General features: G+C 46.6%; 1 protein-coding gene across 2 annotated transcripts; it reads right to left on the reverse strand.

Moving 5' to 3' along the window:
- Nucleotides 1–7,696: 7,696 nt before the first annotated feature.
- LOC121139451 (T-cell leukemia/lymphoma protein 1B-like) lies at nucleotides 7,697–14,276 on the reverse strand. Of its 2 annotated transcripts, none has more exons than XM_040743351.1 (4): nucleotides 14,052–14,276; nucleotides 10,370–10,540; nucleotides 8,740–8,840; nucleotides 7,697–8,266 (listed from the first exon to the last, which is right to left on the reverse strand). In XM_040743351.1, the coding sequence occupies exons 1-4, from the start codon at nucleotides 14,184–14,186 to the stop codon at nucleotides 8,263–8,265; spliced, it is 411 nt and encodes a 136-aa protein (XP_040599285.1). In that variant the 5' UTR covers nucleotides 14,187–14,276; the 3' UTR covers nucleotides 7,697–8,262. The 2 variants fall into 2 exon arrangements, with proteins under 2 accessions (XP_040599285.1, XP_040599286.1); XM_040743352.1 differs by having other exon boundaries at nucleotides 8,740–8,785; nucleotides 14,052–14,271.
- Nucleotides 14,277–14,289: the final 13 nt, after the last annotated feature.

Genomic DNA, 14,289 nt, shown 5'->3' on the forward strand with positions numbered 1-14,289 from the left:
CTTCATACATGGATGGGGTGCATCCCAGTGGTGAATGGGTTCCTATTGCCAGGACAGCACCCAGGCTGTTTACATTTGCACTGAATTGACTTTCAGAAGACAGAGGCCCTATTAACCAAGTATTTAAGAGCATATAATTTTGCTGTCCATACAATCGCCTGAGTCCCATGCTTAGTCCAGGCGTTTGCTGCATGACCTTGATCTTATACTTGACTTTCTGAGCTTCCTGCTTCCCCCTTGTAACAAAAGCTTGTTCCCTGTGTTGGTTGTCTGTGGTCTGCTGATGTGCAGTCCTGCACCATCGCTGGAGAGCTCATGTCTGTGGAGGACAGCTACTCCATTACCCTTGACAGAGCATGCTCCTTCTGTATCAGGGGTCCTCAACCTTCCTAATACTGCACTCCTCATGGGGTGGTGACTCCCCAACCATAAAATCATTTCCATTGCTATTTCATACCTGTATATTTAGTACCATTATGAATCAATTATAAAACTCTGCTGTGCAGAATATCTACCATGTGAGGTAGTGAAAGGGTTGATCAACTCCTCCTGAATGGGAGGCGTTGTTCATTGTATACTGAGGAAGAAGCTTCTAGAATGATCCGGATGGAGTCGTAAGAGATGAAGGGATATCCTGCTAACCAATCACAATAGACAAACCTACCCAAGGGGTCAGGACAGTGCAAGATGTAACAGAAACATCACATCTGGGCCCAGGAATAGTGATATCTGTAAAATCAGCCCTGTTGCATAAGTGACAATTTGGAGGTTGGGGTGTTCAAGACAGATTATCACTATGTAGTCGCAGTTGTCCTGGAACTCCCTGGGTAGACCAGGCTGGCCACAAACTCACAGTGATCCTCCTGCTGGTGCCTCCCAAGTGCTGGCATGAAAGGCTTGCCACCAATACCTGCCGTTGCCCTCAGACTTCTCAGATCTTAGCTACTGCCAGACAGTGCTAAACATTCCAGGCACAGTCTTCCCCAGTTAGCTAAACCTTCAGGTAAATACCCCATCACCCCCGCCCTCCAGAGACATGTCTCTTATTTGACGACATATGCAGTTGAGTGGACAAGTGTGATCAGCCATCACAGGAGAGACACTTAATAGGAGCCAGTGTGTCTGTTGCTCCTAGGCTAACATTTTCACCAAATGAGGAGGAAGGAGAGCCATGAGATATTTATGAGAGTAAAGACTCAAAGTAGTCTCAGGGAGAGTGGCCTGAATTGTGTGTCTCCATTCATACATGGGGGTCCTGGCTCTAAGTCCCTTAGAAAATAAGTGCATTAGGACAGAGGGTCTTTGAGGAATTCATTAGGACAAATAGGGTCATAGGACTGGACCTATGGTTGGTGTCTTTGTAGAAGAGGGAATTTGGACATAGCCTCAGTGGGATGTTCATGTGGAAGATACAAAGAGTTTTGTATGACTAGGCATGTATGAATAAGGAGACAGTCATCAGAAGACACTGGTAGTGCACACACCTTGCTATCTGCTTTCTGGCTGCTATAGAATCATAGGAAAATTAAAATTAACCCAGTCATTTTTGTCACTCAGTCTGTTGTGGCACTGAGTCTCTGTGGCGCCTGCAGATTATCAAGGTTCCTGTTTCATGACAGAGAATTGGACCAGGGGCACACAATTAAAAATAAAGAAAGCTAATTAAGAAATGGAAGGCACTCTTGGGGGTGGGGGTGGGACTAGAGAGCTCCCAAAAGCCCTGGTTCTCTGGAGGCATGGCCCTTTTAGGACATTTCCATAGCACCCGATTCTCCCAGGTTTGTGTACCCAGGGTGATTCTAGGGGGAAGTTTGTGTCCCAAGAGGAAGCCCGTGGGAGGGGCTTCCGCACTTCTTTGCCAAGGGGCTGCTTTCCTGTGGAGTTGATGCTTCCATCTCCAGCCCCTGCTCTGCTGTCACATGTCTGTGGTCCATAGTAGGACAGTCCTAGGAAACTACTTCAGAGTATGGATCATGACTTCCAGAGAACCAGCAGACTGTGAGGCAGCTGAGGCATGGACCAGTGCTCTGGATGAAGGGATGTGAGATGCTGTGGATACAACATCCCTTGTTGCTATGTGCTACTGAGGTGGGTGCTTCTCAGACATTGTGGGAGCAAGGAGATGGATAAATCCCAGCAGACTCAGGCCTCCAGGGGTGGGCGCAGGAGACTGCTGCATTTTTAACAAAAGCCTTGAGGCATCTTAGAAAGGAACCTAAGGAGCCATCTGAGACGTTATAAAAATTAAACATAAAACAAAACCATGGAGAAGTACAGGGACTGTGGCTTCTGGGCTAACAGTGAACAATTCAAAATGAAAGCATTATTGTCGTTTTTTCTTCTTATCTTTCTGTCCTGAATAGAAAATAAGGTAAATTTGGTTCTTCCATTGCTCTTGTTATCTGGAAAGTAATTCAGAAGGGGCATGAAAACTGTGTTTGCAGAGAGGACTTTGGGGATAAAGGCTTGAAGGGATGGTGAGGATACAACATGTCAAAAAATCTGCACACTATATTTGGGAGGGAAATCCATGGAAGGATTTATTCTGGCTACCTTGTTTCCAGTACTTTTAAATTTTACTTTTGTTGTTTTTTTTCTTCTTGCCACGCAGGACATTTTCATTTTTCAGTAAACTCAGTCACAACTTCCACATGTGGTGTGTGGTCTGTGTTTAATGCTCTTGGAAAGGTTTCGCTGTAATTTGGGGTTCCAGTTCTCACAATGCATTGTCATTTCATTTATTTAACTCATTAAGCCATCTGGATTAAATTAATATAAAATATACTAATATAACCACATAGACAAGTCTTGTAAATTTATGCTTAGCCAATTGTTTACTTTTGGTTTTCTCAAAGCAGGATCTCAATATGAAGATAGCGTTGGCTGGCCTGGAACTCATTGTGTAGAAAAGGCACTGGCATCAAACTTCAGAGACAAACACCTCTTTCTGTCTCTGGAATGCTAGGAATAAATCCTAGCCAGATGCTACAAAGTATATATTGCCTAATGTATCCTTTACTGACACTTTGAAGTCACCTCAATTTTATGAGGGGAACAAAATATCACGTCTATCCTCTTAAGTCTTTGGCCCTCCAGGAGAATTCAGTTGACACAGAATACACTAATAAGACAAAAGTATACACAGGCATTTAATATAAGTCTCCAGTGAGGCAGAACCCACCATGAGGAAATGGAGAACAAAATAAACACAGGTCAGTACATACAGTGGGACTGACCATGGGAAATGGTAGAAATGTGACCACCTAGGTGTCTGTGACAGTTGACGACAGAGGAGACTCATGAGATGGAGACTTGCATAGTTTTCCCTCAGCCTTTTGTCTGTCTTCGGGGTGAAATGTCTTTCACTGGCTCACGTGAGCAGACTCATACTGTAGTGAAGTTTTACAAGGCTGTGCAACCATTAGGAGGCAAAGCCCAGGACACAAGGTGTTTGCTAGATGTCAGAATGCCTTGAGGTGTCAGCGCCCTGCCACTTCAGCTATGATCTCTCTCTGTTTGTTTCCTGATCCAACAAGAATTGAAAAGATGCCTCACATTCCTGTCACGATACGCCATGCATAACCATGCCTTACACCATGATGTATTTTACTCCCTCAAACCATGAGTCCAAATAACCTTGTCTTTCCTGCTTCTTGTCATATATTTGATTCAGTGGTAATAGTGAGTCTGGATCTCGCATCCCTGGTGATAGCAGTGTTACCTTACTTCCATTGTAGGGCCAGCATCTTCCCTGTAGGGTTCAGTAAGAAAGAATATATGGAAGTTGCCTGTACTCATTGTCTGTCAGGGTCATTAGCATAGACTAATCTTTATGTCCATCAGTGCATGTTGGACTCGGTGTTCTATTACCCTTCATTTGTGAGTCCCATCCCTGTGTGTTCCAGCCTCTCCTGGCATTGCTGCCAGACCACAGCAGCCTATGGAAGAAGCATTTCCTGCAATGAATAATTCCATCACGTCCCAGAACTCTCAAGATCTACCCACCCAGAATTCTATCACACTTCCTCACACATAATTCTGGGTCAGGTCATGTAGGTAGAACTAATTTTGTTTTGTTGTATTTATACATTATACAATGGATTATATAATTCCATATATTACCTTAAAGTTTTGAACAAGTGTCTGAAGCTATTACACTACATCCGTGGGTTAGCTTCTTTGCTATAATCCATTTCAATTGGATATACGAAGATGCTGAGGTATCATAGTGCCCTGCAGAGTTCACAGGACTAGTTGCAGCACAGCCTGTCCTTACCTGTAAGGCTTGTTTGTGAGCCCTTACAGGTGTATTAAAATCTGATTCACAGAGCATTTTAACTGATTTTTGCATTGGCTTTATTTTTGATTCCATACAAAGAAAACTTGTCTGTTAACATCTTCAGTTATAAACATTTACCTTGCTAGGTTCCCCTGTAAGTCCCATGGTATTTGAGGTTCTTTTCCTCACAATAAAGCACATGGCCTTCACTCTCTAGTAGGGTTTTTTTATATAATAACCGAAACTAATTTTGCTCAAAATATCTCTCAAGACTAACCATCAGCAACGATGTGCTGATATATTACACATGATTTATTAAAGCTTGCCTGAGGATTCAGAAAGCAGGCAGCCTCAAGCTATGGAGATCAGGCAGTGGGGATACACACCTTGAATCCCAGCAGCCATAGAGCTAGGAGGTGGTACTATCCACATTTAATCCTAGGACTCAGGGTTAAGAGGTAGAAGGATCTGTGTGAGTCCAAGGCCAACCAGATCTGCACAACATTGATTCAGTCCAAAGAGAACAGCTCACACCAAGATGATCTCAGACCTGGGATCACACACCTTTATCCCCAGCGCTAGAGGGGTATAAAAAGATAGTAGCAGGGTCTTCAGTAGGCAGTGTCAGGCATTCATTATCCAGCCACATTGAGGATAGAATGATACTGAAGTCTCAGGATTCTCCAGTCAGGGTGAGAAGAGGCAGCTGTCTGAGGTTTGCTGGAGCCAGGATCATCTTTCATTCTGAGATAGAGTGAGAGTTGGTGCCCAGCTGTTTTGCTTGTCTGACCTTCACCTTGAAGCATGAACACCAATGTAAGTCTAAGACTTATTAGTCTTCACATTACAAATGGAGTGGCCTTGGTTGCCTCTCTCTAATCCTCAGAAGATTTCCTCTTAGGCAGGATTCACCCCACTTGGGAGAAAGAGTACACTTCCGGTGGTTATGAGGATATGAGGTTACTAGGGGCACACAACATATATGTAGGGATGCCATCACATGGGCTTGAGATCCATTCTGAATAAAAGGTGGGAAGAGAGAAAACAGGCATGCATTCTTTCTCCACTCCCGGGCCCACCAGGCTGTGAACTGAAGTGCTTCTCACATGCTCCACACAAGACAAAACAACTTCTTACTCATTTCTAAGCCATTTCAACCAGGCTCTTTGGTCACAGGCAGAACTAATGCAGACATGCAATTCTTCTGTCTCAGCTCTGCCTTTGCTAGGTCTTAATTATTGCAGAGGACGCCATTCTCCTGTCATATATTCCTAGATTTCTCCCTTTACAATAAACAGTGTCAACCCTATTTTCTCCAAGTCCAGGCGGGAATGCACCACTCCCCACCAGTCTCTGTGTTCTGGTTTGTTTCTGAGGGGGTATCACTGGAACAGCCCCCAATGCTGGGTAACACTTTCTCTTGAACAGGACATCCAGGCATGGGGAGCCTGCAGGAAGGGAAAATCATTCATTCATGGAGGACCAGAAAACAAAAATGGGGGTGCTGGATCTCACCTGACTTTCATCTTCCCCTATTTCACTCCTTCCACACCTGCAGCTTATGGAGAGGGGCCACCCACAATCAGTGAGGGTCTTCTCTTCAGGTCTCTTTGAAAACACTTCAAGACACATGTTATCAGGCCTCAATAGCAATCCAAGTGATTCTGAACCTAGTGAAGCTGACACTTTGGCAACCTAGGAGAGGAGAGTTTCCTGGGGACCAGGGTCCCAGATCAACTCAGCATCTCACAGGGCAGGGATGTATTCCACTACAGAGCTGGGTCACCCCTGAACCGGACCCTTAGGACTCTGAGCACCTTCCCTATACTGACCTCTTGGGTGAAAGCAATCTGAACTTCCAAACCCAAGACATGGGGCAGTGTCTGGAGACAATTTAGGTCCAAGGGACAGATGCTGCTCTTCACCCAGTGTGCTCACTCAGGACATCCCAAGACTGAAGATGGCAATAACACTATCTGAAAAAGAGGTCTCATCTTTTTATTCAATGTACTTACAAGATGAACAAAGACAGAAGCCCTGGGAACGTGCCTGGCTTCCAAGAGAGCCCAGGTTTCCTTTGGTTACATATCTCTCCTGTTCTACATACCCTTTTCCACGCCCCATTTGGGCGTGGACAGTATTTTGGGCTCAACCCTACACGAGGCAATGCAGAGTCTGACCCAAATGTCCTTGGTGCCAACTTGAGCAAGCCTGCTCCAGGAAGAGGCAGAGAGACCATCGGCTTGCATAAATCTCCACATATTGTCTAAATGCCCCAAGAGCCCTGCCCAGAACCAGGGTGAACTTGTCCAGGTCTCACACCCTCCTTCGTCCTCACTGTGCTCCACTCTCCACTGGTGTGAGCTGCTGCTCTGTTTTCTGTCCTCAGAGAATCCCCAGAGTCATTGTGAACTTGAGTCCCAATGCTGGTCTCACAGCCTGCTGCTTTTGTCTCGTGTGGGGCTTTTCCTTCTAATGATCATGAACACACTTGTCGATATTTTCAACAAATATTTTCTTTAAAAGAAAAAAAGTTCTCTGTTGGGCTTGGGGATCCTATCTTGTATCTCAGCACTCAGGAAGCAGGGACAGGCAGATCTTTGTGAGTTAAAGGACAAACTGCTCTATAGAACAGAACAGCCAAGCCTACACAGACAAAGCCTGTCTTGAAACACACACACACACACACACACACACACACACATCCCAAACTCAAGGTCTCATATATCACAGGCTGGCTTTGACCTCATGACATACACAAAGATTACCTTGAACTTGTGACTCTCTGACCTCTACATCTCAAGTGCTAGCATTCAAGCATGTGATCACACAGCTGGTTTGAACTCTGATCATGCAAAACTGAGGGATGAACTTAGAGCATTGTACCTGTAAATCAGCTTGTGACCAATTGAGCTAAAGCCACTGCCCTATAAGGGTGTCTCTAGACTCACTCTGTAAAGTTACAGCTTCCATCTGCTGACAGTTTCTTCCTGTGAATTGTGTGAGAGACAGTGCCTTTGTTTCCTGTGGATCAGCTGAAGGAAGGACATGTTCACAGTACCCGGCCTCTGTCCCCTCTGTGCTGCTCCCTTGACATCTGGTGTCTTCATGTGCAAGGACACTTTCTCCCTCTGGCCTGTAGTGAATTAGTGTGGCTCCTGTGTTGACTCTGTCAGTCACTGACCACTCTCCCTCCCTCCAGGTTAAGCCACAGCTTCTTATCCTATGCCCAGCACAGCTTCACCCAGCTCCCACACAGCCTCCCTGTTAGACCTTCCCCAGGTACCCTGCTGCTGAAATGCACCAGGAACCTTCCCTCAGTGAGGAAATGTCCTGAAGATGTCACACAGTGCTCCTTTAATTTTGGGGGTCAACTTCAACTTTATGTTTTAGAATTTAGATATAGACAGGCCAGAATTTAAGTAAAAGCAGTAAGTTTAATTAGTTAAAAACAAGTTTGGGGTGGGATTAGGGTCAGCATCACTTCTGGGAGCCAAGTCCTGAGCACGTGGGAGAAGTGACCAGATGCTCCCTGTGCACATCCCATTGTGTCTTCAAGCACGGAGCACAGTCTTCTGCCCAGCACCAGGTCAACTTCCAGCCAGCATTTGTAGCTGAGAGATCCACAGGGCATGGAGTCCCCATCCATACCTGCTCCACAGGCGCCTCCAGATCAGAGTCACCCGAGGGGCATGCTGCACTGGGAGCCCAGGAAAGGAGTTCACATGGATGAGGTCTCTTTAGAAGGGTCATTTCTGAGGTCAGTATCAGAGGCACAAAGCAGGCAAGAAAGCCAACCTGTACCCAGGAACGGAGAAGGCTCAGGACACAGACATTACAAGTTCATAGAAGCCAATCATGTGAAGTCCAGAGCTGAGTCAAGAAGGAGGGACTGGAAACTGGAAATGTGTAGAGCAAGCAGAGAAATAGATGCATAAAATCTTCACTGAGGCTGCAAGAGTCAGGGCCCAAAAGAGCTACCATCACCTAGAGAGGACCAAGGAGAGACCGCTTAGAGAACTCCTGCAGAATTGGATGCTGAACCCAAAGGCTATGCTCCAGCCAGTCCAGCTCCAACCCATCCACTGGACCACTCTCTCCTCAGACAGGTAGAGCTAATACCAAGCTGGGGGAGATGCCCAGTGTAGTTCCTCTTAGGCCAATACCACCCAGCACTCCAGTGTGATTAAACTGGAGAGACATGGTCACTAGGTTCTAGTGCCATCACTGCTATTCCAGGGCTCTGTGGTCCCAGGACCCAATTTGCTTAGCTGTTTCCTGGAGCCCTGGAAAAACGAGATGATTCCACAACTGTGGGTGACCATGTGCATGCTGTCAGGTCAGCTCACAACACTTGTATCCAGGGAAGAAGGGTGACAGGTGGCCACACAAGGAAACCAAGGGAAAGACACCAGCACCCTCTTCCTACATGGAGAGAAAGCCTTCTGATATCTGCTTACCCATTGTGGTCCCCAGTTTTATGTCCAGTTGCTCTATGCCACAAATCTGCAGGAGCAAGAAGAGCCATCAGAATTCTGGGTGACACACATCTAGTCAGTTCCTAGACAATGACATTCAGACTTGAGACAGCACAGAGGATAAAGGGCAGAAGGGGATCTGGGGTGAGGAATCCAGAACCACAGGGGGGCATTATTTCCACACCTGCCCCACTGTGCAGACGTCCCCACATGTGTGCACAGATACATTCTCTCTCTCATCCTGTCCCCCCCCTCTGTTGTATTATTAGCCTCCTCATGTAGAGAGGTCAACAACAAAAATATCTTCAAGAACTCCCTGAAACTGACCAGATTCACTAGGCCCCTCCCTGCCAGAGGAAGCAGAGCCAAGCAGCAAAGACTCTCACACAAGAGAAGTCACCCAGCCATGCAGAAACCAGCAACTCTGCCTGGAAAGGACACTCTCCCACCTGCTGAGCTGCCAGCAGGCTGTGCAGTGTGCTCCAGGGTCCCAGCTTTGTGAGCCTTCTGTCATCAGTGCTGGGTGTCCTTTGGTGATGCAGCTGTCTTTGAGTCATTTCTGCTCCTGTAAGTGATCCCTCACCCTCACCATATTCCTGTAAGTGACTCAAATGAAACTCATTGCTTCACACAGATGAGCTGGCTGTTATCTGCACTTTGGTCTGTTGTGGGTTCTCTGCCTGGGGTGAGGAGATGATTTTGTTTTGCCTCCCAAGGAAAGGATTTGTCACACAACAACATTCCCAGAATTCTCCAATAAAAGTGATCCTGTTAGAGCCCTTGAAGGAAGATGAATGAAGGAGAGGTGAGAATCTCCCTGGGGAGAGCTGTTCCTGCCCCTCATCAGCTGCACCTCTCAGGGGAGTGTCCCCTCTGCCACCTCTGGACAATACAGTAGCGCTGGCCCCAGGTGCAGCCTTGAGAGGTCTGACCCTGAGGAAATGAAACTAGGACAACTGTCCCTGCCCCTTGCTCATCTCTGCAAGGGGTGAGTTTTCCAGGGCAATGCTGGAGAGCTCACCCTATGGGTGAGGACAAGACAGAGCTGGCAGGCTGAGCAACCCTGCCCAGACCCAGGCCCAGATCCAGGGTTTCTTGTTGGTCCTCCCCACCATCACCACCATCTGTGATTGCCAGAGGACATGAAGGGAGTGAACCTTCAGACACAATGCCGCAAGATTTCCACTACACAGGACAGCAGCAGAATAATCAACATGAATCCAGTTTGTCCAGCGCATGGATAGTGTAACAGAAACCAAATGCCTTGACCCAGACCAATGAGTCTCTTCAATGAACACTTGCAAGCAAACATATATGGATAAGAGTGTTTACTGCATGACTCCCTGTGTCACTCTACAGCTTCCATGATGAGGCTTATGTTTTTCCAATTTTTTTGTACTTTTTTCTCTTAAATTTAATTTTACTTTTGAGGAAGTGGTTGCGATGTCAGGGGATGGATGGGAAGGGACAGGTAAATGAAGGAAATAGAGATGAATGATGTGACACACACAAAGTGTGAATGAAGGGGAGGAAAATACTTTCCTGGGGTGGGAAGCATTTGCACCTGACACCTGCCTGCTGCAGCTTTCACTGGGAGGCAGCACACACTTACCTGGCCATGTGCCACCATTATCCAGTACATTTGGTCTGTCCCACAGTACATTTCCAGAGGATGTTTATACCATCTCATGGGAAGACATGTTAAAGTTGATGAGAAAGGGGACGAGGACTTCAGACAGCATTCACCTACCTGCCACAACCTGACACTTATACAGGCTCGAGGCTGAAGGCAGGAGAAGGGAGAGGTACATTAGAGACACATACCATTAGACATGCCTGGGTGCTGGCCCAGATGTTTTGGCCGCAAAAGTCAAGACGAGAGGTTCCAAACCTTACCACTGCCTGTTCTCCAATACCTCTGTCTTCCCCAGGGCCTGGGATGTCTGCTGCTCTTCTGCCTGGTCTGACCCTGACCTCCCTCTGCCCATCCCTGCTCATCCCCAGCTTCTCCCACACAGTAGCCACAGTCTCCAGACACACAGCACCTTTCACAGATGGTCAGTTGGGCCCTGGGGCTCTATCTGGACAATTTCCAGACTTTTAAAAATTCTCCTGTGAAAACGGAGACAGATTCTGGGGAGACAGCCTCACAGGTTAAGTGTACTAGCTGCACACACATGAGAACCTTAGAGTGGATCTAAAACTCCCATGTAAAAGACACAGTCACACATGTGCCAGGGCTGTGGGAAGCTGAGACGGGAGGACCACTGGGGTTTCCCGACTGCAGTCTAGCTCCAGATTTGGTGAAAGATGCAGTCTCGGGCTTAAGTTAGAGAGTGACAGAGCCAGTCATATGAACATTCAAAGACACAGTGGGTGCAGGATTACAGTCACACCAGGTCCCAGGACAATGGCTTTACCAGATGAAGGGCAATGTAGTGTTGATGATGAGCTTCCTAGGTTTTTAATAAATGCAAAACAGAAACCTTAGCCTGCATAGAAAGCTACAAAGTGGAAAAGTTGCTATAGCCAGGCATGGTGGTGCATGCCTTTAATCCCATCAGTCAGGAAATAGAGGCAGGCTGATCTGAGTTCGAGATCAGACTACTCTACATAGTGAATTCCAAGACAGCCAGGAGTGTTACACAGAGAAACCCTCTCTGGAATAAGACACAAACAAAAAAGAAAAGAAAAGGAATCAGCCACTATAAACTATAACCAATTGCCAGTTCTTACCACAGAGCAGAGAGCATGGCACATACTCCCTACTGTGTCTTCCTGTCTTCCTGTGAATGCCTGCATTTTTTCACCTGTCACACTGTGGCAGGTCAATTTCCTGTTTGTGGTCCTTAAAAGGTTTGAGAGTAAGTCCTTTGTGGGTATTCAGACTTTAGGTTGGCAATGAAGGGGGATAGAAAAAAGGGCAGGGACCCACACTGACACTTGGCAAGCCACCTGCTCTTGCAATAAATGAAGTTTTATTTGAAACTCCCATTGTCACCGGAACCTTGTATCGAGGTGGCCCAGGAAGTGTTCCCCAGTCCTCAGAGCCTTCAAAATGAACAGCTTCCCTTTGAGGCCTCTGATTGAAAAAAAACCTCCTGATCCTTGCTGAGTTCACACTAAGAATGTAATATCCCTGATGCAACTGTATGTATGAACTCATGTGCACACAAAAACAGAATCACAGTGACACTCTCACATGCTATCTCTCACACACTCACAAACACAGTGACACTTATTCTCACCCAAACTCACTCTCATCCCACATACTCTCACATATTAACACACACATATACTCTCTCTCACACACACACACACATACAGTGTAAAGGAGTGAGTTATAAAATGTGTGTGAGAGTTAGCTGTGAGTAAGAGCATTCTGAGAGTATGTGAGTGTGTGAGAGAATGTGTGTGTGTGTGACAGTGTTAGTGTGTGTGAGAGTGGAGTATGTGTGATTTCAGAGAGAGAGACAGAGATAGAGAGAGACAGACAGAGAGAGAGACAGAGAGAGGATGTGTGTGTTACATATATGTGACAGTCTCAAAAGGACAAAGGAGACTCAGGTGTCTGCTCCATCACTTTCTCCCTTATATCTTTGAAGTAGGGACTCTGACTCCGCCACCACAGCACTGAAGTTATGGGCAGCAGAGACACTTGGGGCTTTTCATGTGGCTGCTGGCATCCTAACTCAGGCTCACAGGTTTTGGTTTGATATTAAGATTCATTTATTTGCTTTGTATTTTTAACATATTTGACACAGGATCTCTTTGTAAACATGGCTATCCTGGAACTGGCTATATGGGCCAGGGTGGCCTTGAACTTAAGAGATCCCCCTGCTTCTGCCCTGTATGTGTGTGTGGTGGGGTGTTTAAATGTAACATTGCAGACACTTTCTTGGTGTACTAACCAAGAGAGACACAGAGATAGAGAAGCATAGAATGGGGGGCATAAAGTAAGAAGGAAATGAGGAATAAAGATAGAGAAGAACAATACTGGGCCAGTTGATGCCACCTGGAATTCCAAACAACCCAAGAGGCTGGGCAGGAGGAGCACAAGCCTCACTCCCTCCTGGACTACAAGCGAGTTCAAGTGCTACTCCATGGGGCGCTCTAGAGGATGTGTCCCTTAGCAACAGCTTTGCCTGGGACCTCAGGTTGATTCTTTTACAGGAGCCACCAGATTCTCCTCATCCCCTTTAACTCAGTTGCCCAAGAAGCTGTTCCGAAAGCTGCATCTGCCCCTCTAGGCACACGTGGATCCAACAGCTACTTTAACCCAAGGCTGTCCAGAAGCAGGATGCTGGGAGACGTGTGACTCTAATGAATTCAGTGACTGCACAAAGTTTCTCAAGGAAGCTGTCTCATTTACATCTTGAAACAGAATTCTTTTCTCAGTTTCATTTTTTAATTGAAAATGTTTGGTCTAAAACCTTTCCATATTTTATCTGTTGTAGGTTTATGGAAAAATACATATACATGTGAAGACTGTTTCTGGTGGTACTACAGATGAATTCTCCCCTTCGGGACAAACTGAGGTTCAATAACATATCACAGTTGGCCCCAGACGAAGGGGGAAAAGGATGAAAAAGGAAGGACATGACTGCTCCTAGGTATGGAGGAGGAGAAGGTTTATTGTAGATAAAACAGAGAGCACAGGCAGAGATGGAGACATCTGAGAGAGTTCTGAGAGAACAGGACTGTGAGCCTGGCCATGTGAGGAGAGGAGGGGGGAGAGGAGATGATGACCAAGTAGGGTGGCCTGGGCCAAGAAACTGGCACAGCCAACATGGCTGAGTTATATAGGAAAGGACCAGAGTAGGTTGGCTATGATGGGAAAGTTGGTTGTTGGGGCTCAAGCCTTGGGCTGCATAGTTCAGGGTAGAGGGCAAGCAAGTCTGCCATTCCCTGAAACAGGATGGGAATGAGGGATGCTGGGAGAACCTGATGTCCAGAGGCCACTTTGATATGTTAACTGGCACCTCAGTCATTTGTCCCAGGTATAAGGCCAAATAGCCCTCAGGCAGACAGCAGGCAGAGAACTCATTATCTGCCACACCTACACTAGGGCTTTGTCTCACGTGACATCCCAGCGGCCTTGGGGAGCAGTTTTGATACCTAGAAATGCTTTACCTGAAGGATCACAGAGTATTTTAGACTCCTACATTCAATTGTGGTCTAAAGCCACAACCCATAGCAGTTTTCAGGATGATATCTCCCAGAACACCACATCCTAGTACACCAACACTACCCACAAGATCAGGATACAGTCCCCCAGAAACCGCAAAACTCACCCATTCGTGACTTGGATGGTCAGGAATAAATCGCAGGCTTACAACCTTCCAGAGTCTCTGCATCTCATCCCTATAGTAACCAGGAGTTACCAGACTAAGGATGACTGGGGGTAGCCCCAGGGGAGTAGCTGCCATAGTGAGGAGACCAATGAGCTGTTGGTTTCCTTAAAATGAGTCCCGCAGGGTGAGGGGGAGAACTAACCACGGTTGCAGCAGGGGCAGGACAATAAGGCATGAG

The sequence above is a fragment of the Mesocricetus auratus genome, unplaced genomic scaffold (assembly GCF_017639785.1).
Source record: "Mesocricetus auratus isolate SY011 unplaced genomic scaffold, BCM_Maur_2.0 Super-Scaffold_15014, whole genome shotgun sequence".
Classification (NCBI taxonomy): Eukaryota; Metazoa; Chordata; class Mammalia; order Rodentia; family Cricetidae; genus Mesocricetus; species Mesocricetus auratus.

What these genes read in the sequence shown, in the direction of transcription:
- LOC121139451 (XM_040743351.1), bottom strand. Translation starts at nt 14,186, where the DNA reads ATGGCAGCTACTCCCCTGGGGCTACCCCCAGTCATCCTTAGTCTGGTA. An exon ending in ACCATCCAAGTCACGAATGG is followed by an intron (nt 10,541 to 14,051) that starts GTGAGTTTTGCG and finishes TCCTGCCTTCAG; the next exon opens with CCTCGAGCCTGTATAAGTGT. An exon ending in TAATGGTGGCACATGGCCAG is followed by an intron (nt 8,841 to 10,369) that starts GTAAGTGTGTGC and finishes GTCATTGTCTAG; the next exon opens with GAACTGACTAGATGTGTGTC.